Source organism: Choloepus didactylus, chromosome 7 (assembly GCF_015220235.1).
Source record: "Choloepus didactylus isolate mChoDid1 chromosome 7, mChoDid1.pri, whole genome shotgun sequence".
NCBI classification, from domain to species: Eukaryota; Metazoa; Chordata; class Mammalia; order Pilosa; family Megalonychidae; genus Choloepus; species Choloepus didactylus.
The window spans coordinates 21,265,608-21,293,537 of NC_051313.1; the positions used below are offsets into that span (position 1 = coordinate 21,265,608).

The 27,930-nt window shown below is 40.4% G+C and overlaps 1 protein-coding gene across 1 annotated transcript in view; it reads right to left on the reverse strand.

The window, feature by feature from the left end:
* The window catches only part of RSPO3 (R-spondin 3), an 82,123-nt gene extending 57,087 nt beyond the window's left edge, over nucleotides 1-25,036 (reverse strand). The window contains exon 1 of the mRNA XM_037843675.1: nucleotides 24,914-25,036. Coding sequence (XP_037699603.1) covers nucleotides 24,914-25,010 — 97 coding nt within the window. The 5' untranslated portion in view covers nucleotides 25,011-25,036. The remainder of the gene's footprint in view (nucleotides 1-24,913) is intronic.
* Nucleotides 25,037-27,930: the final 2,894 nt, after the last annotated feature.

Sequence of the window (27,930 nt, forward strand, 5' to 3'; positions counted from 1 at the left end):
GTAGTATAGAAATTAACTGATCTGTAGCAGTTAGGATTAAAATAGAGTCTGCTGTATTTTTTATCCAGTGAATCAACCTCTAATAAGCTAATAGTTGGTGCTCACACAAATGTATTCACAAAATTCCTGACAGTCTCAGAGAGGAATGTATTTACCAGCTACTGAATACAGCCCAGTTGGTGCTCCACCATTATTATGTGGGGAAACATACTGTTTTTAGTGGAATCTATTTCTTTGAGAACTTGGAACATCTTTCTCTTACTGAATAATAATTTCCTGAAGGGAGTCTAATATTTATATTCTATAAATACTTTAAAATAAAACCACAGCAATAAAACAGACCTAGCATTAAGCAGCAATTAGCTGGACTTTCCACTAAAGTCAAGCCAGTTCAAAATATTAAGAAAAAGGCTGGAAGATGATGGTGGCTATAGAATTCCTGAAATCTAAGATATGATGACTATTTGGTAGCCAGATGCTAGCTTGATGACTGATGGCTATGGTTTTTCTACCCAATATTATAGAGTCAGGAAAACAGAAATGAAAGAATGGACCAAAGTGGGCTGCAGCATATCTGGATATAATGTGCAGTCTATGAATAATTATTTCAACAAAAATTTCTGAGATCCTATTATATGCCCAACACAGCACATGATGAAGAAAATGCAGGGGTGAACAAGACTGCCAGCTCCTGACTTCATGATGTTAATCAGTTAACAAACAAGTAAACAAATGATTAAATGATTCAAGATCATGATGAGTGTTGTAAAGGAAATAAACAGGTGAATAAAGTGAATAACTCTGCAAAGCTACTTTAAATCGAGAAGTCAAGGAATGCCCCTTTAAGAAGGTCACCCTTTAGCTGAAGGTGCGGAGGATGAGAATTCCAGGCAAACAGTTTGCAACTGCAAAGACTTTAAGGCTATGGGAAAGAAATGGGCCTGAGGAGCAGCACAAGGGGATCAGTGAGGCTGAAGCACCGTGAAAGATTTGAGATGAGGTTAGAGAACGAAGCTAGAGCCAGATCCTAAAGGCCTTGTGGACTAAGGTAAATAGTCTGGATTTTGTTTTTTAAGTGCATTTAGACTGTGCACTTAAATATCAGAAGGAAAGGAAAGAAAAAAATGCTTCCTGCTATATTGATTCACTTTGATTCTTGTTAATTTTATGGGTTTTGGAACAGAACCAGTATCTTGTACTCCATGAAAAAATGTTCTCTTATTAATTTTTATATTAGAGGAGAATGTTCTAAACAGTGTCATCTTGGGATCTGCATTCTGATTCCATTCTTTGAAGAGACTATGCATCCACCTACATGTTCTTTTCTCTGGGGAACATTTCCTTTCTCCTTTTTCCTCCCGGTGTCCCTCTAGCATAAATTTTCATTTGCTTTGTGGCTTTAAATTTTCATTCCCCCTTTTTATTGGTTTGTGTGTATGTGGTGCAGGGAGGGCAAGAGAGTTATGAAATATATAAGAGTTATAGGAACAAAGAAAGGAATTAAAAGTTAAAGCTTTTGCAATCTCGCATTTGATCTTTTCTTGTATTTTTTTTTCTGAATTCTTGCTATGGGCAAAGTGTACTGACACAGTCCAAATAATTTACAGCAACAACACAGTGGCTTTCTCTTTTAATGTAGCCTTCCCTTGGGAATCTCAACATTATGTTCTTTGCTCATCAAATGAATTAATAACCTATGGCTTAAATCTAAAGTTGAGTCTTCAAAAGCAGTGAAAGCCATATTAGTTACCCTGTGACCTGCCAGATAGCTATAGCTCTCTCTGCTGGTGAAACTGTAGCAAAAAGCATTTGTGGCACCAAAACTACAAAACGGGTTTCTTCCTTAACCACAAGTAGAAAATCTATCATAAAGTTAATGTACTCTGTTCACTGTGGGTATAAGATGCAAGGTGCTGAATCAGCATCTCCAGCAGTTGCTAAGGGAGGGAAAGCGTCCCCTTTTCCAAGTGTCTGTGCTTCCAAGTGGAGGTGAATAGAGGACAAGAGGGGACAGATAGGGGTAAAGGAGCCCCAGATTCTGCAGAGAGCCAGGACCTGTTGATGAATTAGTGGGTGGTAATAACAGCGTGTTTCATGAGACAGATCCAACAGTGTTCATCCAACAGTGGGAATCATTATGTGCTCTGGTCTGCCTGAAAGAGCCATTGCTTTCCTTTTTTTTTAAGGAGTGAATTAATTAGAAATCAACATCAACAGAAAATGTGATAGTTTAATGGTAATGAATTTACCTGGGTGTGATTCCACAGCTACTAACTTCACATTCTTGAAATAGACAAACTTCAGTTTGTGCTAAAAACAGACTCCACTCTGTTATATTATGAATAAACTTGAATCTTCTTGCTACACAGTGTGCTAAAGCAGCATATCTACTGGCTGAAGCCTTCACATAAGCAAACAGCAGGTGAGGGACTTGTGGTATTTTAACAGGCACAAGAAGATGTGCAAATACTGGGTATACCATTTTTAAAAACCCAAGTTTATGTGTTGCATCTAAAATCTTGAGCAGAGAAAATAAATGGACTTTTCCCCCTAGGTTCATAATATTGCTGACAGAGCAGTAGAGAAATATGCAGGCATGTTTGCAAGCGTGAAGCATTTTTGTGCTTACATGCATGGCTGGCTGCTTTGCCGCCTGGTCCAGAAATGGGCCCTGCACACTCCCCAGAGGAGCCTAAGGACTGGTGGGCAGGGGGAAGGGTGAGCACTAGCTCTGGGCTTGCACAGAGTCTGGTTTTGAATCCCAGTTTTGACATTTACTGGCTGAATAACCCACATTTATCTCTTCATCCAACTATTCATGAAAAACATTAAATTTTTCAACTTCCAGGCACCATGCGAGTTAGCGAGCATGCAAAGATGAATAAAACCAAGTATCTGTGCCTAGGAGTTCGGTGATGGATTATTTAGATGAAAGTTGCTTAACCTCTTTGAGCCTAGGCTTGGGGATATCTAATCGACAGGTACTGAGAGGATTCAGTGAGATGATGTGTAAAGCACCTACCACTCTTCAAGGCACTTGTTAAAAATCAGTAGGTGAAAGATATTTTGTTTTACTGAAGCAGCAGTAACTGTATTCTTGTGTTATCCCTGTCTTTAATTGAGGCAGCTGGAATAACTCTTTCCAAAATTTCAAAGCAAGGAGACTGGAGGGGGGGGCAGATGCTCTTGCTTCTTTCTGGTACAGGAGAAAGAACTTGGAGGAGGAGTGGCTCTCATTAAGTATTGCTTGTGGTCTCATGAAACATTGTGGGCAAGAAGGCCTCCGGGATCCTTGCAACTCACTGAGGACAAGTTTAAATAGGCTGAAAGAGGAAAGGCATGTCTTAGAAATGATACTGGTATGGTACAGAAAGCCTGAAGGCTCTAAGACTTTACTGTGTATAAAAATTACCTGGAGTGCTTGTTTAAAATGCAGGTGCTGGGTTCTTCTAAAGATTTTGATTCAGGAACTCACAGGGAGATTAATAGGAAGCTGTGTATATAACATGCACCCCAGGTGAATCTGATGCAGATGATAAAATACCACGTTTTCAATATCACATCATCATCATTTTCACAAATAGGTATTAATTCAGTGATTGCTAGGTGCACTGATCACACTGAGAGATAAAACATGGTCTCTGACTCAAGAAGTCTACAATACAGTCAGTAAAATAAGTATTTTCATATTCTAAAGGCCATAAGTATATAGACTAGGAAGTTAGTGCAACAGAAATTAAAAGGCAGGAGCTATTATGGATGGCTGAGCTATTTGAAGACCACAGAGAGCAGTTAGGGATAGTTACGGGGCCTAAAAGAAAAGAACCTAGACAGATGGAAAGGGGAAAGAGGGAGAATGGTGCCAACAAAAGTGGTTCCATAGAAATACATAAAACATATTGGGGAGTGATAAATATAATGCGGAATTTAAGAGGATAGTAGAGCACTTCCTCCTTAAATTTTACAGATTAGAAAATAGAGGGTCAGCCAGTTAATTAGTTCCCAGCTGAAAGAATCATAAAGTCTTTGTAAGTTTAGGGGGATCTAATTCAACCCAATTCCCAAGAATAGTTAACTTGATTGTGTCTAGTAAAACAAATCTCATGATATTTGGGAGCAGCCCATATAATTATTTGACAGCAATACTTATTAAAAACATGTCTTTATATTCAATCTGACCCTATCTCCAAGGAAGTTCTGCTTTCCATAGAGTACAACCAATATGTTTTTTTCCTTTTCCTTAAGAGAGTTTGTCCAACAATGCTTGGTGCTTGGGATGAAAAGATGGATAAGAGCTAGGAGTTCCCAGTATGATGACAGAGACAGACCACAACAAAGTAAAACCAATGTCTTTGTTTCCTAGGGTGTTATAAGAAAACCACACAAAGAGTTGGCTTCAACAACAAGGATTTAATGTATCACAGTTTTGAAGGCTAGAAGTTCAACATCAAGATGGCAGCAATGCCGTGCTTTCTCTTGGAGCCATAGCATTCTGGTGATGGCAGTCCTCTATCACATGGCCATCTCCCCCTATTCTCTGGCTTCTTCTGGCTTCTGACTTCTGCTATCTGGTTTCTAGGTTCTAATGACTTTGTTCAACTTTTCTCTCTTTTTAAAGCCTCCAGCCATATGTGTTAACGCCCACCTCATTCAGATAGGTTTCATCTTAATAGGCTCTATGAAGTTCATATCCACAAATGAGTCCAAACCACAACTGAAAATAAGATCTTCAAAGGTCCTATTTACAAATGAGTTCACACCCACAACACCACGGATTAAGATTTCGACATCGTGTTTCTTGTCGGGTACCTGATTCAGTCCCCAAACAGTGTGTTAAATATTATGTACAAGGCTCTGTCAGAAAGGAAGCAATGGCCCACCTGAAAGTCCCTTCTTGGAAGAAGTGACATTTGGATTGGATTCTGAAAAATAAGGAGATGTGGGTGGGTCGTTGAATTTAATATTCTCAGTCTTTTGGAGGAAATGTTTATAGGCAATCGAGTCCCATGATCTAATCTCGGTTTATGTAGATGCTCTCTGGTGGTGGAGAGGAGGATCATTTGAGAGGAAAGACAAAAACTTGAGAGAATCAATACGATGTGATAAGTAATTGGTGGCATTGCTGATAGCTGACTTAGGATAGTGTTAATGGGATGAAAAAGAGGTGGTGGGATTCTAAAATTATTTCTAAAAAATAATTGACAGTATTGACAAAACTTAACAATCAATTTAAAATGGGCTAAAGAAGGAGTAATAAATGTTGATTCTGTGGTTTCTAACTCCAGACACCAGGCAAGAAAATGATGTAATTAACTGAGATAAGGGAACTCAGATACTAAACAAGAAGTATAGATGATTGAGGGAGGGAGAAAAGAGGGTAGAAATGATTATTTTATTTTGAGGTCTGGGGGTGGGAGTGGGGGCTAGGGCTTGTCTTATTCCCTCTTTGTATCCGAAATATGTAGCACCATACCAGGTAAATTAACGGGTTCACAATACATGGCAAAGAATAAATAACTCCCCTTCATTTTATAAAAAAAAATGTGTGGCCTATGGATCATATGGCTAGTTAGTGGCACTCTCCTGGGGTTTTTTGGTTTGACTGAAATTTAAAATTCGTAGAAAGAAAAAGAGGGGAGACAAATGGTGTACAAGGAATATCAGGCTAAGGAGTTTATCATGAAGATAACAGGGAATCATTCAAGGTTTTGAAAGGTGGTAGAGGTTTAGGAAGAGTTGTGCATGTATTGTAGGAATTCAGAAAAAAGAGTTGGGGGAGATGCTTCCAACAGTTGTTCAACCATCATGCCTGAGCATGCATGGATTTAGGTATGGAATTCAAGAATTCTCCACAAAGAGAGCTTAAATGCTGGAGCTGTGCTTCATTTCTTACAGTATCAATAGCCCATAAGTAGTCCTTATGGTGAAAGAGCCTAAAAAATAGCCATGAAAATTATCCAGAGCAGAAGCAGAGACACCTCACAAAGTCATTCCTCTTCTTTTCAATCTTCCCCATCGGATAAAACAAATTTCCCTGTGGTCCATTATAAACGATCACACTATTTTGAAACCACATAACTAAGACCTTTTGTTACAAAAAGAAATCTAACAGAATCTATCCTAGCCTAATAGGTATGCTCCTTTGGCCACTCTGTATCAGCCTAGGGCTGGCTGATCAATTTTAATTAGGGAGCTAATTTCAGGACCCTAATTCATTACCTTATACATAACAAAAATAATGATCATAGACAGTGAAACAGAAAAGTGAGAATTTTTTTTTATTCTTAATCATGTTACAAAATACAGATATTTCACTACAAGTCTCTACTTTCACAATTTCTTTTTTCTTCTTGTGGACTTTTAGGAGCTGTGGACTTAGAATTCTATCCTTAGATTTGAATGCATTTTTGTTTAGTCTTCAAAATACCCTTCTTGGCACCCTCTTCCCTCTATATCTCATTTGAGCTCACACATGGTATTCAAGTGGGAAAAGACCTTGGGGATCCTCCAATTCATCTTGTCAGCCAGTAAGAATCTCATCCATAACAAATAATTCCCCTAATCTATATACCTTTTATTGTCACACCCAAAGACGTTACACTAATTGGAGGAGCCTCATAGGAGATGGGATGGTAGTAATGCAGAAAAGGCCCTGGACTGTAGTGAAACCAAACCCAAACAAATAAATCACTACAAGATTTTTAAGCCCTGTTTTGCCATTCACTAGTCTTGTGATGCCATATAAATCACTTAATATCTTTGACCCTTAATTGTAAAATGAGAATGTTGAAATCTGTTCTGTCCATTTCTCAAGGGTATTGAATAAATCCAGTAAGCCAAGGATCATGAAGTGTTTGTCTTGTGTCCAAAATTATATTGATCTAAATTGCTATGAATGATAGTGGTAATGACACTTTGCCAGGAAAGGGCCAGATTTGAACCTTCCCCATTCCCAGGAATAGAATAAGAATACACTTTATGAGAAAACTGACAACTGTATTTGATGAGAATGTAATTGTTTTTTTTTGTTTTTTTTTTTTTTTTAATTGAACTCTATCGTGGGCATCTTAGATTAGGGTAAAAGGTAATTGCAAGTGTTTTTTTTTTTTTTTTTTGAGAAGTTGTAGGTTGATAGAAAAAATCATGCAGAAAATATAGAGTTCCCATATACCCGCCTGACACATGCAGTTTTCCCTATCATCAACACTGCATTTATATGGTAACTTTATTACAACCAATGAGACAATATTATTATAATTGTACTACTAACTATAGTCTGTAGTTTACATTAGAGTTCACTGCTTGCATTGTACAGTCTTATGTTTTCTTTTTTTTTAAATTTTTATTCTTGTAACATGTTTACAACCTAAAATGTCCCATTTTAGCCACATTCTATTGTAACTTTTTAAGATTTGGTATCTCTTGGAGTAAGGAAACAAGAGATTGTGAAATAAATCCTCAGCCAGTGAACAGATAATCTCTTTGAAAAGACCCATAATTAAACAAAGAAGATATCTGATTGCTAAAAGATCCAGAGAGTGCTTCTCTGGACCACCAGTTCTTGGAACCATCTGCAGAATGCCTGCAGGGGTCTAGTTTCTAGTTTAGGCGCACCGCAAACCAGCTGTGTGACTTTGGACAAACCATTTACCTCTCTGGCCTCTCTGTTTCCTCTTCAGTAATATGAGGGGGTTATGCTGCATTCATGGTTTCCAAAAAATTCCCTAGCTGTTAAAACACACCCAACAGACACGTGCTTTCTCTAGTAGTTTCTATCTCGGTAAATGGCACCATTCAGTTGCTAAAGCTAGAAGTCTAGAAGCCCTCCTCATCCTGTCTCCAATCACCCTTTCCTAGTATTCCACCTTTTCAATGGAGCCCCTCACAACTTCCCATTTCCTACCACCACTACTGTTAGCATTCAGCAATCAGAGCTATCTTTCAAGAACAATGTTGTGATCTTATCAGGCCCCAGCTTCAACACAGTTTAAACACTTCTCTGCACTCCCAGAGTAACCATGTCTGTCAATTAGCTAGCTTTACTCTCTCACCCTCACTTCTTGTCTAATGGGATATTAATAGTTCCATCTCAGGTGCAGAATAAAAAGAACTCTCCCTCCTTTTGTGGTCCTCTGGCATTCTCCATTAACAGACTTAATGAGAAGCAGAATGTTATAGGGAAAGCTGTGCTTTCAGTCAGAAGATCTGATCATTTCTGTCTGTCATTTTGATATGCCCCTTAATCATTTTGGGACTCAGTTTCTTCATTTATAAATGGATCAACGATATCTATATCCTGAACTTGTTGTGAGGGTTTCATGAAATAACACGTAAAAATAACTGACAATTGCTTTTCCTCTCCTCTGTAGAACACTTCACAAGTTAATAGTAACACACAAAAAAGAATGGAGTCACATTGTTTTCGAGACTGAATTTTTGCAACTGACATCTTTAGAGGTGTTCTATTTGCTAATGCTGCTGGAATGCAAAACACCAGAGATGGATTGGCTTTTATAAAAGGGGGTTTATTTGGTTACACAGTTACAGTCTAAAGGCCATAAAGTGTCCAAGGTAACACATCAGCAATTGGGTACCTTCACTGGAGGATGGCCAATGGTGTCCAGAAGTCCTCTGTTAGCTGGGAGGGCACGTGGCTGGTGTTGGCTCCAAGTTCTGGTTTCAAAATAGCTTTCTCCCAGGACATTCTTTCTAGGCTTCAGCTCCTCAAAAATGTCACTCTTAGTTGCTCTTGGGGCGTTTGTCCTCTCTTAGCTTCTCCAGAACAAAAGTCTGCTTTCAAAGGCCATCTCCAAAATGTCTCTGTAATCTGAAGCTCCTTTCTCAGTTCCAGTGCATTCTTCAAAGTGTCCCTCTTGGCTGTAGCAAGCTTGCTCCTTCTGTCTGAGCTTATATAGTGCTCCAGTAATTTAACTCAGACCCACCCTGAAAGGGTGGGGCAACACTTCCATGGAAATTATCCAATCAGAGTCATCACCCACAGTTGGGTGGGGCACATCTCCATGGAAACACTGAAAGAATCACAATCTAATCAAAACTGATACATCTGCCCACACAAGATTACATCAAAGATAATGGCATTTGGAGGGACATAATGCATTCAAACTGGCACAAGAGGTATCAACTAATGTTGCGAAAGGGTCATCAGCAGACTTACATAAGAAATCCAAGTAACTTGTTGACAGGTTTGCCAAACTGGTGCTTTAAGCAGATTGGATTGTATGTTCCATGTAGTGGTCAAGGGTTACCATAAAAGGTTTGAAAAATGCCTTGGAGAGATGGACAAAAATGCACTATTTTTAAACATACAATATTTTAGTGTCTGTTTGGTAAGAGTAATTCCAGTTAATGAACTAGTGTGAAAGTTCAACTATAGAAATTAGTCAATGTGCCAAAAATGGAAATTAGCGCAGCCAAACTATGCCATTCCATTACAAGCTTTACCTAACAATGCCGTCTATGTTTATAGTGTGCATAGCAGACGTCCTCTGATTGTCACAAATGTCATACTAAGTATTAATGACTCCTATTCATCGTTCATAAATTTTAAGACAAGAAAATACCAGGAAGCCTAATAAATCCAGTGTTTTCAGCTGATCTTCCACTCACCTCCCTGCTTCATTCCCACATACTGTTTACTACCCCTGTTTTCTAAAGAAATATCTGGTTGTGTGTTAAGCTCATTTGTGAACTATTGAATTAATTTCCAATGCTCTTTAAACAAGTCTAAAAAGGAAACACCATACAGCTCAGAAAGGGCATCAAAGAGTTATAATTTTATTTTTAGCTGAATATTGTTTTTCAATTCCTGACTTCATACAGTCTTTCCTTAATCACTATGAAAGACTACAAGAACAGGTTCCATGTATGTTTTGCTCATTCTTGTAATCCCAGCACATAATAAATGCTCAATAAATAGCTGTTGGATGAATGAATTAATTTAAGCTGTTTTAGTTGGGGCTAGGTTTGTTCAATTTTCCCATATTTTCTCCCCAACAATATTTCTTTTTCATTTGTTACCTTTTTACAAATATGGTTTACAAAATTCCATGAAAATACAAAGAGAAATGTATTTTTAAATTCAAACTCTAACTCCATCTTCTTCAAGTTGTAACAGAAAACTAATGTTAGAGCCTGCTGCAAGATGGAAGAGGGAAAGTTCCTTGATCTTTTTGTTGGAGAGTCTTCCATATAATTTCTCTGCTTTTAGATAAGTGAAAGATTATGAGCCCTATTTATAGTTGATGCAACTGATTCTCAGACTGAATGTTTTGTATAAGATGATACAATAGATTATGAATTATGCATCAAATTACCTACCTCCTAATGTGGAATTTCTCACTATAGTTCAAATCCAAGAAGTTCTGGATTCTAAGAAGGCAATTAGAAAGATGTGATTCTACTGTAGCGAAGTTTCCATTCCATGCCTCATAAATCCCTTTTTATTATTTTCTTTGCTCAATCATGAACAAATTCAGGATTAAAGTGGGATTCCATTGTAGATTCAGCCAAGAATGATTGTCATTATGTGTTTGAAGCAAAACCAGGAGGCATAAAATCACATTACAGATGTTTCATTGACATTGTTTACATAGCATCTTTTTTCTCAACCTATTTTTTCACAGGAAAAAAAATCCTAAGATATTCCTATAAAGAAGATATATCTTCAAATACTAAGGAGAAACTTTAGATTGTGATTTTTCAATAAAGAAACTGAATTAAGATGCATGGTTTTTTATATTAGTGTAGGCTTTAATGCATGGAGGGAAGTTGGGACTAATTTACAAAAACTGCACACATTTCCAGTCAAGTATCACAGGAATCATTAATACTGTAGAATTAATTTGAAATCCAGTCAATGAAGTCTCTGATGCTTTAAATTATTTAGCTGTGCAATCCTCTAATATGCAATAAACACTTGAAAATTCTGTGTAAACAGGAAAGCGCAAAGTGGAACATTAGTCAGCTCCCCCATCCCTTGAGGCTTGCTTGATTGCCTAGGGGATACCACCCTAATAAAACAACTGATATTTATTTTAAGCATTAAAGCCCAGCTATATCCCTTTTATCATTTCTTGAATAACAATACAGAAACCAGAGCTTACAGCAGAGAGGATCTCAGATAAGTTACTTAATTTTAGTGGGAATATGGAAAAATAGCTAAGAACTGCATTTGAATTGGCTTGATAAGAAGATCTGTAATTACCCCTCTTTTTTTTAAACCATTAAAATCCCAATAGCAAAATTTCACTATTTTCAATTTAAATGAACTAATTTCTCCTACATTCTGTGCACATTAAAGAGTAATCTCTATAGGGATAAGTTGTTATAATATTTTGCAGTTTGGATTACAGTTCATTCTAATTCTTCTCTTGATTCTTTTTCCATTTTTTTTCCTCTGGTATATAGTATTATAATCTATGTATCAGATAGCATCAGTCCTGCTGCTGCAAACACTAATAAGATCTATCATTTAGAAACAGATACTTACACTTTGTTTAATCTCTAATGGAAAGGATTTCTGTAAATGTTCACACCAGAACCGTTGTCAGAATGAATCCTGCAAAATTACTGGCATACGCACAGGAGCAGAGGCCTGACGTAGGGGAGGGGAGATTCCTGGTCATATATTTGTAAGCAGGCCTAGAAGTTCAGGAGCTCTCTGCTAGAATATGAAGGTTTGCATTAACAAAAGGTACTTCAGTGTTCAATTCAAGTAAAGTATTTGATCAGCCACTTTAGTTTATTGCACTTGTAAAAATGACTCTCCATTTAAAAGTAAAGGGATTATTTAGGCTTCAGAGACCCAGTAAATAATTGCATTTGAGGAAAAAACTTGTGGAAGAAATGTGAAGAAATGCCAAATGTATTCTCTGCAATGGCCTTCAAGGCACTTAATATATAGAAATGACTTGTTTCTTCCCTGAGTTGCTGAGTGAGAGTCAGCCTGTAAGAGTTAGTGCGGGGAGAGCCGAAATCTGCCAAGATAAATGCCAAGATAAATGCAGCAGTGTTTTATAAATTAACTCAGCTGTCTGTGTGTTTGTTTTTTCTTTGGACGATTCCAAGATTAAGACTGTTCAACTCATCTTAGAAGTGGTTTAAAATTTGGGGAGTGGATGAGGAAGTGCTTTGGGGCTAGGAAGGGTGGAGGAAATATCCTGCACTAGAAAAACTTGACAGTTTTCAATTGACATGTATTCTTATCTGATGAACTAAAGCACTTCTGCCCTTCAGCCTGTGAGTTAAGAAGTTAGGCTAAAAACCATTACATAAAAGTTTCTGGGATTGTTAGCTTTCCACTTAGAACATGAACATTAGATTAAGTTCAGATGCAAACAGACCATAATAAACTCTTAGAATGTTAGTGGGATGTCCCACATGGGTGATAAAGACGGTAGCAGTGGCCTGAAATGGTCTGGAGTTTCTCTTACTTTGTTACATTAGTAATTAAACTTTGGGGTATGGAAACATGATTCTCACAGGTCTGAAAAATACATGAATCAGGGTCTGGGTCATTGAGGCTCAGTGCTGGGTGTGATGGCAAATCTTACTGGTTATGCTCTGGCCAAGTATGCATCTCCTCCACCAACCTGATTGGCTTCCAAAGGAATCCCACTGGTCTATGTTAAAAGCATGGAGCTACATCAAGTTCTGGACAAAGTGGAAAGTTGTCTGGATGTCTTTGAAATGTGCTGTAGGAGAGGACTGCCCCTTTTAAATTACATTCAGTCTTTGTGGAGGGGACCAAGAGTTACTATCTTGAAGATGGCATGAAATGAATGGATAAATTCTGATCAGAGGGGCTAAGGATAGCATCTTTGGGTCTTGTTTCTCATTATCAAACAAATAATATTAGGGTCCTTTTAGAGTCCAGATCAACAAATTGGTCATAAATTGAAAAACAAGCTTCATTCTGTAAGAAATAAATATTCAGCTATTTAACACGTGCTCATTTGGTTTGTGACTAAGCAACATTTGTCTATATCTTTTGCATTCAATGGTAGGAACTAGATGCCATCTGAAGGCAGTGACAAGTAAACACAGGTCATAATTTTGCTGCTAAATTTCTAAGAATTAGGATTAGTCTATTCTAGATCAACTCACTGTCGAATTTAAGACCAAAGAATAGCAGATACATTGTTCCATTAAGTTGGTCCTATTGACAGCAGATCATTATAGCTATTAGGTATGCACAGTGCATGAAGTTAGATTTTATTTGCCAAATGATACCTGGAGATGGCCAGTCACCAGAGAAGGCCTCTCTGTGAATTTAAAATAGAAGGTTATCGTCCCTCCAAATGGTTAAACAAAAGGAACTAGTAGCTTAAGCTCATTTTGGACCACAAAGGAATTTGAAACGTAAGGCTAGTGACCAACCTTTGTTCAATTAATCCATCACACAGCTGATGGAGAATCCTTACTGGGTGCTCCAGGCAATGCCAATAGTTTCAAAGGCAAACTTTCACTTAGAATACTAAGCACAGATACATTTATGCTATTTGAATATTTTCCAACTGAAAGACGTAACAATCTTCTAATTTCTATTACTTTGAAAATACAAAATTAGAGCACTACTTAGTTGTTGAGAATTTCTCCTTAGCTATTTATAGTACCACATCTCTAAATGGTATCACTTCTGATGCAAGAAACCATGACTTTGCTCTTGGCCTTTTCTTAGCTTTAGAGGCTTTAGAAGTCCTGTCCTGCTGTAACGTATCAAATATTACTTCAGAAATATACCTAATATTTACCTATACATGTTTACAAGGATCCCTTCCAAACTTCACTTCCTATCCTAGTCATACTCTCTTTTAGAAAGACTCAGATGAAATTCCTTGGGATCTTTTTATCTACTCAGGAAGGAAGGAGAAGAACTTGCAACAATGTTGGAGGAGGTCTGTGTATGTGCATGTGCACTCACGCAGTCAGATAAGGTGGTTTGTAAGATGACAGTGATGAGAACAGTGATGTCCTGATGGCGTCCTTCCATCTCTCGTGTGTGTAGAGTGAATAACTATTGAGGAAACGAAACTGGTAGAAAAGCCTTGTTTTCTGGTGGATTTCCTGCTCTCTGTAACTCATGATTGTTCCCAACCCTTAGGGACAAGGAACTAGGTCTGACCACGGGGCAATGGATCAAGCGTGCTGTGATGACCGTCCTTCCAAGGAGCCTGGCTTTCCTCAGTCTAATTACTTCTGGCAATTGTGGTTATTGGGATTTGGCCTAGTGACTCATTAGAACCCGAATTCTCCCAAGGAGCCCCCTTAACAAGCAGAATTAAGTCTGTCAGGAAGCCCAGACTTCCACTTCACTTTTACATGGAGCATTCCCTGGTTTATGGCAAGGTTCGAAAATCCTTCACGGACTAGAAAAGAATAATAAACAAAATTTAATGAAGATAGCCACCCAAGGAAGAGCACATTAGAAGTGAAGTAAAAACAGTAAGCTCACGAATAAACAATGAACCACAAAACTTTAACCCATTAAGATCAAGTTAAAACTATGCTATTTATAGTAGCTTTACTGATCAGCAGGAGTCAATCTAGAGTTAGTCAGAAATTGTAGAAACTATAAAAGGGACAATTATTTCTTGTTAGGCAGTTTCCTAACCATTTTGTTTTTCCTAGAAAACAAGGGGACTCTGTGGAATGTTACCAGCCATCTGGTAAGAGATGAAAAACAGTTGTTTATCTTTAAGTAGCTTGAAGTTTTTTAGGGGTATAGCTAATACCTCATTCTTCACCCATTGTCCTATTCACTCCCTCATTCACTCATAGTCTAATTCAGAGGCAAGCACACTCATCCATAATTTGCCCCTCTCCTGGAAGTGATGTTCTTATTTTGTAAAGCCAGTATCTGTTAAACTCTCTATCATGTCCTTCTGTGTGCACTTTGCTCTCTTTTCTTGGGCTCCTGGATTAAGACAAGTCTCTATCAGATAGTCTTGTCTATACTAGTCAGTGCCACATGTTTAACAGTACTCTGTTGATAAACAACTCTATGCTATCAAATTGCTTTATATTTTAGACTACTGTTTGTTCAAATGGCATTTTTCTCATCTCTTATCACACTCCTGACAAGCCTATTCTGTCTGTCTAACCCTTGTGAAACCATCATTGTTTTCAACAGTTGTTCAGCTGCAATAGTTGTTCTTGAGCTAAAGGTCTTACAAGAGTTCTCAATCTTGACCACTCACTGGAATCATCAGGACTCGTTTTAAAAATACAGAGGTCCAGGCCCCTTCCCAGATATTCTATTTCATTTAGCTCAGGGTGAGTTCTGGGCATCTGTATTTTTTAAAAGATCCCCAAGTGATTGTAAGATGAACTCAGGGCTGTGAACGACTGTACCAAGGCCCAAAAGCAAGAATTCAGAGTGAAAGTTATTGTTAATACTCACGGTAAAAGTAATATAAATAAAAATTTTATGAAATGCCATAAAGATAACTTTTCTGGATGACAGAAATCAGCTAGTGAAATATCTGTTGTGGTTATAAATTACATAAAAAGATTCTGATATTTAATTATGAAATTATAGACTTCATTCACATTCTCAGCCCTAAGTTAATCCTCTCTTGGATATGCACACCATACATGGAAGAATAATCTTAGAGTATTCTGTATAAGCTATGCAATGCCATAGCTTCCTATAAAAAAACCTAACAACTTTTTATGTTAAAAAAACACCAATCAGTTTAAGGAAAGAGAGGAAAAGGGTAGAGAAAAGACAGAGATGTGTGGGAGAGTACTAGAGAGCCAGACCAACTTTGGTAGTGAATGTCTGAGAAATATACATGACTTGGTAAATGAAGACAAAGAAAGAATCAGCCAAGAAGAGAGAGAATGAGAGAAAAAACTAGGTGGGGTCTGAGAAAATGTCCCCACAATGGCTCCAACTACCAATCCCAATAGTTGAGGTAGTGTGGACAAATCAAGGAAAGAAACCAATTTTGGAGTCAGACCTGGAGTGGAATCCCATTCCATCATCTGTTCATTGAGAGATCTTAGCAACTAAAGTGGGGCTGTTGGCACCTTCCAGACAGGGAGGTCATGAGGATTAAAGGAGGTACTATTTGCAAAAACATCAAATACAGGGTCAGGCATTCACAGGGGATTAAAACATGAAAACTATTTAAATAATAGCCATTATTATAACATACACTTTAACAAATGCATACAAATGTATATTAAGATAAAATGAGTATGGAGATAGCAGGGGCTCTGAGGACTATGAGGGTGCTGCTTGACATGAGGCATTTCCACACACGTTGGCATATCATTTTACCTCTTTCTTATTAGCAAAATGTGACTGCCAGCTCTTCTGCCTATATGATAGCCTCTGTTGAGATGGCCATTCATAACTGTGAGTTCCCTTTGTATGAAAGAACCTAATAATAAGAAACTAGCAACTCTTTTACTTACTAATGTATCAAGCCTATGTTAAGAAAACAGTGTTCTAAAATAAGCAGCTCACAAATTCTGTTATTTTATATTGTGTGGTGGTGGTTTGTATTATGTGGTTATAAAATGGGGGCTGCTCTACCACTTGCTCTCAGGAATGTGCTTTGTATTGGGGTATAATTATAAATATGCTTACCAGCTAGTTTTCTTAGGACAGTTTTTGGAAGTGAGTATGGTACATTGCATTATTGTGTATTCATTTTAGAAAGAAGTTTTAAGGTAACTAAAACTAATCCTAAAGTGAGATTCCATGTGCATGCCAAGATCCCAGAAGATACTCAGAGGATAGTAGATGGAACTGGAAAATATAACCTCTGATACAGAAGCCCTATATTCAGGAGGAGAAAAAGAGAGCTTGGGGCATGGCTGTCACAGGCTGGACAATTACTGGGTTGGGTGTTCCCGAGATAACCCATGCACTGTGTAGACTGACTGGACTGGAGCCCTTCAAACTCCATCTCACCCTGAGATCCCGTCATTTTAAGTGGGCTCAACTTATACAGAAATCTGCTTGAAAGGAGAATGCCACCGCTATGAGTAGATGCTAGTCCAAAAGGAATGATACCAAAAATAATTTTTACAGTTTAGGAAAACTTTGTCTTTCATTGCCATAAGGTCTTTCAAGTTTCCTATGATCTGTGGCAAAGTAACATAGTTCTGCAGTTGATGAGACTTTCCAATGTGATCTTTAGCTGGAAGATTTGGCAACTTATTACCGCAGCTCACAATACTAGTAAATGCTATTTTTGTGATACAGAGAGTGCTATAAAAATAAAAAACCACAGTTGAGGATGATATCTTAAATTATTTAAAGTAGACTGAATACCTTAATATAATTAATCTTATTTTGATACCAGCAACAATGATTCTCAATACCAGCACTGCAAACACTTTGATAATAATAAACAAGGCACAGCTAGATTTTTATCTTGTGTTCAACTATCTCATTTGTATGGGTGACTCTTAAGTACTTATCTTCACCCCCTGATACTCTAAAACATTGGTTCAAAGTTCCTAAATATCCTACTGGCCCCTCAAAGCTCAAAGGAAAAATAAGGTTCCTATCAAGTCTGCTTCTCCTACTTTTCTTTTGGTTTGTCTCTGTCATCCTTCCATTCACCCAGATCTTATACCTCGAAGTTTAGTGCCGAATATGGCCTTATTTCTCTTTTCCTTTCATAGCTAATTACTTGCCGAGACTCACTGATTTGTCAATATAAATTATTTGTCTTGCTCAATCACTCGCTGTTACGGCACAGGGCCTTACTACCTTAAACCCGGGCTATTGTAATCGCTTCTTCTTTACCTCTGAAAGCCTGACATGGCAGGGGAGCTCCAAAGCATCTCTCTAGCTGGTGTTCCAAACCAAGCCCCCATGATGCTAAGCCCAAGGACAAGATGGCACTGCTGTACAATGGATTTGCTGATTAATACAGTAGCTGTGTTCTTGGGCTCATGAAATCGGAAGGATCGGGCACTGATGTGGATTGAATCGTATACCTCAGTTTGGACACAGTCTTGCTTTGATTCACATTCTGGTAAGCGTGGACCCATTGTAAATAAGATCGCTTCAAGATGTTACTTTGGTTAAGATGTGGTCCAACTAAATCGGGTTGGGCTTTAATCTGTATTACTGCAGTTCTTTATAAAGAAAATGAAAGTCAGATGAAGAGAGAAATCGTCGGGAACAGCCAGAAGCGGGAAATCAACGGAATCCAGAAGAGAAAGAAGACACTGCCATATGCATTGCCGTGTGATAGAAAAGTCAAGGACCAAGGATCATGGGCAGCCAGCCTCAGAAAGCCACAGTCTTCAGGGAGAAAAGAAGGCCTTGCTGATGCCTCAGTTTTGGACTTCTCCTAGCTTCAAAACTGTGAGCCAATAAATTCTAGTTGTCAAAGCCAACCGTTGTATGATACTTGTTTTAGTAGCTAGGAAACTAAACAGGCATACTTTAATTTATGCATTACCTACTTTGGTAAATGCTTATTAGTTAATCTTTGTATGATGAATTTACTTATAATAAGTGAATGTATACATTTATTTGCATTCCATTCTTAATCTTCATCCGATAAATTTATTTGAATAAGACAACTAAATTTAGGATAACTCTTTAACTCCCTAATGATGACTTATGTTCTCACACCCAAAAGTTAAAAGTTGAATAGATGATAGGGATTACTAAATTTCAGAAAAATCTCATTTAAAAGATGAGGAACTGCAGACTAATGTGGTAAATGAACCTGCTTTGGTTATCCAGATATTGGTAACAAGACAGGATCTGGAACTCAGGTCTTCTACTTTTCAATCTACTTTTCCCAACCTACTTCGGTAATTCTCTCCCGATGCCTTTTCAGGTCTCACTGTCGACCATAAACTTATGCTTCTTCTTCTTCATCAAATTCTTAAACATTAGATAGTACACTAATAAGACAGTGTTTCAAACACTAGGTTAGATTCTTGCATAAAATATAAAGACAATTAAAACCTACCAAATACATATTTAATTGGAAATCATATTCTTTGGCACTATTAAATTTTGTCAGAACAATTTTCAGAAGAATTGTAGTAACAGCAGATGGTAACTAGGTCCATTGCCAAGATTACAAATAAGACAGAAATGCTCTTATCAGATAAGTGGTACCTGCAACTTTTTAAAAAATGAATTTTTGAAACTATTAAAAATGTTCATGTGAAGAGATTTAAGATATTTTGTTTAAAAGTTTCATGTTGTTGAAACTTTTGAAGCAGAAAATGGGATATCTTAGCATTCAATAGCACTTAATGTCTATGAAGCACTCTCAACATCCCCACAATCTTTGACAATGGAGCATTCCATTCCTTTTAATATTGTGGGATGATTACCTTAATCAGAATGCTAGTAATATCCCTGAGTGGAAAGATCTGATGGTCTGAATTAAATAAATGGAAAAAAATGGACAGCATCTTTTTCAGATGTACATTCTATACTTTCTATATTTGTTAAGGTATAATTGCAAACTATGTCAAACTTACTAGTTTGCCCAAGAGATGGATCATTTAAGATAATCCAATCATTTTAAACTTTGAGAAATAAGTTTGAATCAAAGAAGTGTTCCACATTTTTTCTTCAAAATCAAAAGCAAGGCAAACAAAATCTACACAATTTATGATTCAACACTTCTTCAAATTATCATTCTTGAAATAATGTCTGTGTACAATGCACTGCCAGGAGAGAAACAGTGCTAACCAAGGGAAACATATAGTTGCAACACACTGTCTCGCATGATCCTTACCATGCTCTTAAAACTGAATGATGTTTTCCTAATGGTAACCAGAGTTGATTCTTACATTTCATGAAACACAATATCCACTCTGATGACATTTCAAGAATTCACTAGTTGGAAAAGGATTTTTTTGAGGAGGGGTGGGGGAGTAATAGTGAGGGAGCGGGAAGCGAGAGGTCAGGACAACATCCAAAATGAAACCTTTGGATAGAGATAAAGAGGAAAAGATGATTTAGTAAATCACTATGTCTAGAAAAGTTTTATATTCTGATATTCATTCTCTTAATTGTGGAGGGATCTTTTAGTCTTATCTCTATGCAGGGTTCTGACAATTCTACATAGCATTCTATCAACATTATATAAGATTTAAAAGAACTCTTGCCTTACAAAAGACTAACCATTTAACTGAATTTCCTAGAAAATATTTTTGACATTTCATAGCAATCTGGAGATCTCTGTCCAGTTTCAAGTTGTCAAAAGTGATCAGATGACCAATAAATTCATTTTATAGTAGTGTATCAAGGGTTTACCTACAATAACTTGAAAATCAAGTTTTTCTACACATTGTAATTCCCATTAGTTGTTTCATGGAGACCTAATTTGCAGAATATTAAATGCCAGGGAAATATTTAATAGAGAAATGATTTAGCAAACTTATCCTTTTAGATGTGAAAATACTGGTCAGATGTCATGCTTAAAGGATTGTTGAAATCTTGATATTAAATCAGTTTCATATATATTTATATATTCTCAACTTTTATGTAGAGTAACTTGGGACTAAACAGGCAGTATATATCTATTAGTCATATATTTTATCAATGAAATCTTTCATAGATATATTTACTAATAAAATCATTCTATTGAAGAGTAAAAGACAGAATAAAATAATAGAATGAAGTGCTATTTTAAGAAACGATGATTAGAGTTCACAAAAATAAATATATTTTACTTGTACTTAGATGTTGCCACTACTGACTATAAGTTTGAATTGTGGTTTTTATTAATTAAGATATCACATTATGTGGAAGCATATACTTTATCTGGCAAATTTTGTACATGCCTACATTTGTAAAACAATGTTTCTCTCAAAGACAAGGTAGACTGGTGAAAAAAGTAGACAGGTGCGAAAAATGCTTTGTAACCAATATGCAAACCACATCATGATTTAAAAAAAAGAAAATCACAGAATGCATAATAGAATTAAAGATTATGTTATTTTATCATTTTATCAGTTAACTTGTTATTTTCCAGGATTAGCAATATAATCACCAAGAGTGTGTTAGAATCTCAAGAATGGCTCAACATCGGAAAAACCTTCATGATCAATGATCAGCATATTCTAACAAATCTTTGTTTTACTTTTATTACCATTAAAATGATTTCCTTTGTATTCTAGCTCCTTTTTCCAGATATTTTTATGAAAGACTTAAAAATTTCATAGATTGTGTAATGGAAGTGCTTTATAACTATGAAGCATAGAAAGGCTTTTTAAAAACATGGGTTCATTGGGAATCCAAACAGTTAAAACTCAAAGAATAGATGGCATCAAGTAAAAATGATTCTACAATGGCATCTGATATTACTAATGATAGTTTTTTGATACAGTATGATCCTATAATGTCTTCTGAATAATTAAATAATATTAATCAATAATATATTCCATTTAACATGTTTCAGTATTAGAATTAGGTATTTAATTTTTTGACTTTGGTTGTCAATGTACAATACATATAAAACTCAGTTGAAAAATTTCCAGTCAACCAAAACAGCTCAACATTGGATAACAATATTGTATAAATGATGGTCTGAAGACTGTCAAATTTATTACTCAATAAGCCTGACATCTTCTCTATAACATTGATCAGCATACAGTATAAATAACTATGAGGCTCGTGGCAGGAGGCAAGTTTCTCTTATTAACTCTATGGCTTTGTATAGGTTACCTAGCTTTTATTTCTCTTTACTATAAAATGGGAATATTAATACACACCTCTATATTTCAAGGGTTGATTTAGGGGCCCAGGTGAAATAATATAACTGAAAATGCAGTGAAATTGTAAGGTATTTTGGTTATTATTACTAACATTATTAATACTATGGCAAATATGACCTTCCCATTTATTAGCCAGTAACTTGGAATTCAGAGGCTGGCTGACCAAGCTACAAAGCGAAGCCTGAAATGAGTCCAAAGCTGAGTTCAGGATCCTTGATCTAGCATTCTATACTTAAAGCTAGGGCTTACCTCTGAAAACGTTACTGGTTGGGGCTTTTTTAAAAAAATAAGAATTTAATTTAATTTTTATCTTGAATAAAATAAATTCAATTTTGTTATTTCTAGGAGCTGTATATAAATCCAAATAGAAAAAAATTACCGTGTATTTACTCATCCAGGACTCTATAGATATTTTTTAAAGTACAGGACTTCTGTCTAAAACGTTGCTTCTTTTATATGGTGAAACAAGATCACTAGTTTGAAACAGTAGCAACAAATGGAATTTGAGTTGTTTAGAGAAACAGGAGAATAGCATAGGGCTTTACCTGCTTTATCTGAGGATAAGCCATGATTCTTTTCACCTGACATGTTTAACAATGCAAATGAATCTCTCTCTCTCTCACTTTTTTTTTTTTGCAAGAAATTTCACTAAGACATTAAAAAACAGCTTTGAAAATTTATTGACACCTTAATTTTCTACCTTGCATAATACTTTGCTTAGCGATGGCTTTAAAGGTTTAGGGAAGTGAAGTTATTTATCTACAGGTCAAAGGGATACTTTTAAATATTCACCCACCTTAGTTACTTCTTGAAGGAAAAAAGTAGGAAAGATGGACTCTTTCCCTTCGACCATGATCTCATTTTTGTTTAAAAATTTTCCAAGTCCCTAGTTCCTTTATTTCAGAGGTTTCCAAAGATTGTGTTTATTGTTAAATGATCCATATGGGTTTGTGCATCTGCCGTTTGAGTTTGAGTTTCTGGACAATTAACGAGATCTCTCCTCACCCTCCTTCCATTCCCCATTCTCCAAAACGCCGGGCTGCACCTGCCAAGTGCGTCTGGGCTGTCTTCTCGGAGGACGCAAGGGGTCGCCCCTCACCTAGGATTGCACCAGCAAACCAAGCCGCAAACGCAGACTCAAACGCGAGAGAGCAAAGAGCATCCATCCCTGGCAGCAGCTCTCTCGCAGCCCCACTTCCACAGAATAATTATTTCAACCCAATTCCACCCATCCCCTCCCTCATCTCCACATCACAACAAGAGGGCGCCTTTGACTTGGTCTTGAGACGGCTAAGACAGGTCGAAAAGCTATTTGCTTTTGACTGCGATCCCTACCAAGCCCAAGCCTAGAGGTGCATCCGGCTGCTTCCTCCAGCAGCCCTGGGACAGCGTCGCGCGCCCACTGCCCGCACCGCGGTTCCCGCTGGGGCAGCAGGGAAGCACCGGACATTAAACGTTCTTTCGGGCACCTTCCTTTAGAAGCAGGGCCCCAGAATTGCAAATCGAGTCTTTCGTGCCGCTCTGACCACAAGCCGCTAGCTTCCGGCTCGGGGCCTGGAATCCCAAGCAGGGTGACGGGTGGGGGAAGCAGTAGGCGGCGTGTGGCCACGGGCTGGAAGAGCCGAGTGAAGCAGGAGGTTGCGCTTCTGCCTGGCCTCCCTTTCCCTGCCGACTCAGTTCCCCAGGCCCTGCTCGCGAGCAGGAGAGGTGGGCACCGGTAGGCGCGAGGACACTGCTGGAACCCCTGGCCGCAGGGCCCCAGCGAAAGAGTGGGTGGAGAGTGATGGAGAATACAAACCATGCAGAGGCCAAGAATAATAAATCGGACGCCTTGACGTGTTTAGCTTAGGCCGTCCTACCCCCCGCTACGCGAGCCTGGAGACCGTGAGGCCCGGCCGGAGCCCCTGGCGCTCGGGCCCTGCCTCGTTTTTAAAAGGCAATTTTCAGGTGAATCAAACCTTGTCTGTCCGGGGCGAGAGGTACAAAGGGAGCTTTCAGGGGACCCTCACGCCCAGGGCAGGGCAGAGACGAACAGCGGCCGAGAAGCGATTACTAAATCTCCATCTCACACAAGCTGGTGGTGTGCCCCCTGCGCTGCGCCCGTGCCTGCCGCGAGGCTTCGCGGTCCCGGCGCAGGGAAAGGGTTCTGCCGGCCGGGGGAGTGGGAGAAGCTCCCGGGGGGCTTTCTCCCCCGCCCCCCATCAGAACCCTCATAGCTGGAGCGAGCGCTGTCCCCGGCAAGACGACCTGCCAAGGGGCTGCCTGAGCAGGGACAGACGCCAGTGCGGCGAGAGCACCGGGTTCCCTGAAGTAGGGAGAGGCGCCACCCTCGCATGTGTCCCCTCATCCCTGGAAGGCGCCACTTTTCAGGCAGACCAACCCCGGGTGCCCGGTTAAGCCCAGCTAGAGCACTGGCTTAAGAAGCCTTCACCAGCAAACCTTCTGAGAACCAGGAGTCATTGGGGGCAGCGAGGAGACGAGCATGATCCTGTAGGCTGAAGCCTACCCTCAGGATGTGCTTGCCCCAGGGGACCCACCTGAAAGGGCCTGAGGTGGTAAAGGTGCTCACGTGTGAGAGGCCAGAGAGTTTACTGGAAACCCGGCACATCCGACGATGGGCGCTGGGGAAACGCGCGGACACGCGCCCGGTCGGCCCCGGAGCGCCCCGCCGCCCCCTGGCGCGGGTCGGGGGCTGTCGGCCGCGCAGGCGCTGGTTCGCTCGCGCCCGGGCCGTCCCCGCCGAGGGGCTGCGGGCCACGCGAGGGGAGCGGGCGCCGCCGCCGCGCCTGCCTGGCGTCTACTCAGCGGTCAGCAGCATCCCCCGGGCCGGGCTCCCTGGGGCTGAAGAACCCTGCCGAAAGGAGGAAGGCACGCATCCCTACAGAGAGTTCACCAAAGAGCCAACTTGCCCTCGAACCTGAAGGTCCCAGGGCGCGGGAGTCACCTCGGCGTCCTGTCTGCCCTTTTCGGGCACCCGCGAGGATGCAGACAGAATGGGGCGGGAGAGGCGCCTCCCGTCCCCCCGAAAACCCACACTGTTACCTCCTCCGGGAGGCGTGGGGTGCAGGGCGGGGGGACGGCTGCCGCGCGGATTAGACTCCGAGCAGACAGGCGAAGCGACCCGACAGGTGAGCGCGGCGGGAGGGAGCAAACGCGAACCCCCTGCACTTACTTCTTCGCTGGCGCCTTCCCCGGGAGGCGTTTTGGCTGCCGATGTATTCCATAAAGTTCAAAATGATAAAAAACCAAGAAATCAGTCGCAAGTGCATAGTAACCCAGTAATGTTTCCCTTCCTTTTCTCCTTTTTCTTTTGATTGCTAATTATATTTAATGTTTTAAAAATATATGTAGGTGTTAGGCGTATAGAGAGAGAAACTCAAGCAGCGGGGCAACTTCTCCACTCAGATCCGACAGGCGTGATGTGGTGGCAATCGAAGCGGGGCGGGTGCACGGGGAAGGAAACCAAACTATTGTACTTTCAAGTTGTCCAAGCACTCTACTGCGGCAGCTCCGAGAGGGTGGCTGACATAGCCGCGGGCCAGGGGTCCGGGAGCAGCTAGCGGCCACTCCAGGGCGGCCGCAGGTAGCATGGTGAGCAGCGGCGGCGCCGCGGGCGGGATCCGGGCGGGCGACCGGCGGCGGCCCCTCCGGCTCAGAGGCTGCGGCGGCTGGGGCGGCAGCAGCTGGGGGCCCAGGAGCGCAGGGGTGCGGGCGCTGACGGCTCCGCGGCCATGGCCAAGGGGCTGAGGAGAGACCCCGAGCTGCTTCTGCCGTGTGCGAGCAGGAGCCGCTCCAGTGTCGGATAGGGCTGCCTGGAGCACCCCAAAGGGGAGGAGGGAGGGAGGGAGGGAGGGAGGGGGCGGGGGAGAGGAGGGGGATGGCTGCGGGGGGCGGGGGAGCTCGGGGGCGGGGAAGGAAACTGCCGGAGCAGCAACCCTGAGCGACCTTAATAACTTTCAATTTCAAGAGGGAGAAGAGGGAGCTGGAAAAGTACAGGCGTTGCTATTTGGCAGAGGGACTGCAAGAGGCGCCTTAGGGGTCCCGGGTCTGCGGCGGAGCATCTCCCGACGCTGCAGAGACGGCGGGAGGACTCGAGTAGGGGAGAGCGGGGGGAGGCACAGCCTACTGAGGAGAGCCCCTCCGAAGAGCGGCTGGTGTGGAGGGGTGGGCGCGCTGGGGCAGGGAGTATTGAGGCCAAAGAACTAGCTGGAGGGAACCCCCCCTCCCCCGCCAACCCCCAACCCGATTCGGCTACTTTGGAGCTGGGCGCGCCCGGCTCCCAGTGGCGTGGCGCCCCTGTGCTCGCATTCACACCCAGCGCCCGCAAGCAGCGGCCGGCTTCAGTGCAGCTGGCCCCTGTCTCTAGGGCGGATCGGTGGAAGGGTTCTGGCTGCAGACGCCTTTCCAGTTTTCCCGAGCCTCTCCTCTGTTGCGTTTCTCATTTTCTTTCAATAAAAGAAGCTGCATTTGGGAGCCGGGAGGGTGGTCCCGGAGACCCCTCAGCGGTAGCTGCTGGTCGGCTCCGCCCGGAGTTACCTTGGGGGACCCAGAAGGGTGTGCCCTCAGGATGGTACTTTGGAAAACGCAATTTTACTGCAGCTTTCTTCCAAATAGAACCTTTGCTACGGCTGGAAGATTCCTTCTCCTCTCAGGCAATTCCCTCCGTAGTCAGTTCGTCCTCGCACGCGCTCCTTCTCTCCCAAGGTTCTTGAGAAGATCTGTTGTGCATTTTGGTTTCTTCTCTGGGGAGCTGGGAATGACAATTTAGAAAGATCTTCCCAGTCTTGGGTTGGGGGTTGGGGATCCACTGCTCCCTTCTCTTCCCGGCGAAATTGGGGGGCCTAGAGTAGCGAAGAATTAGGTTTCCTGGCCCACCCCGGGGGTGTGAGAACCGAGGACCGGCACTTCCCAGCAGTGTACTCCCTGCCTGTTGTTAGTCAGCGATGACTTTCCCACCTCTTTTCTCCAGTAGCACAAGACCTTGAGCTCTCAGTAGTTAATGAAGAAGTATTTACTTGAGGGTCACAAGCCCCCCACATGATTTTAATATTATCTTGTGCTATGTATTGTATTTAACAGACCATCTGAAGGAATACACTCGGCAGCCACACATTTTTACACAGCTCCAAACTTCAGCGAGGTCACTTGGCAAAAGTTCCTATTCATAGACACCTTGCTAGTTCTCATGCCCAAATGATTTAGGGTTCGAAAATAGCTAAAGCCTTTCAGGAAACCAAGTAATGTTTTTATTTCTCTCTCTTTCCTCCGTTTGTAATCTCAGTTACTATGTAGATTTTGGGGCTTTTCTTCAATGTATGGGTTGCTAAATTAAAGGAGAGAAAAAAAGGGATATCTCTTCTATCCATCCCATTTTGCATGCTTGCAATATTAGGAAGTGTTGGGTCTCTGGAATCTAATGGTGTAGTGTTTAAATAACCCCAAAGTGAGGACTAAGGAAATGAAATGGCCTGGATGCAAACGGAAGTGAACAAGAAATATGCTTTTTTATTTCAGGGTGCTAAAAATTGGAATCTGAGAGACTGGCTTTTTATGCTGATTTCTTCAATTAATTATCATTCATTAATCTGCATACCTGAGTGTGTTAGGGTTTTGAAGTTTGCTTTTGATTTGATATTATGAGGAAAACAATAATCTCACCAGGATTAAGATGTTTAGCTTGCTTTAAGAATTCCTATTTGCAACATTTCCTATGTAGTGGAACCATTTTTCCCTACAGCCCCTCCCCACCCTGCCCCACACATGCAAGCCCCACCTCCATTCAGGTTTCCCTTTGCATAATTGCCAGTTGCAAATGGCTGTGTTTATTACTTTTAACCAGAAATGTTACAGATAACAGGACAATTCCAAAAAAGAAGCTACTCTATTTTTCTGTGCCTTTTCCCCTTTGCTTTCCTTCTTATTTAATTGCTCAGATCCTGAATATCTGCACCATAAAACCTAGGGGGATTTAAAGACTGTGGGAGGCTCCCTTTGAAAAGGACTCCAGAAAAGGCCTTTCTAATCCAGGATACTTGAGCCGGATGGGATGAGATTGCAAAGGGGATGTAAAAAAGCAATTTGGCGAACAACTTCAGGGAAATAAACACAAAGAGAGACATTTACTTTTCACCGTGTGTTGTGCAGACATATGTTGGCTTGGATGAGAACAGGAATGGCAGTGTAAATAAA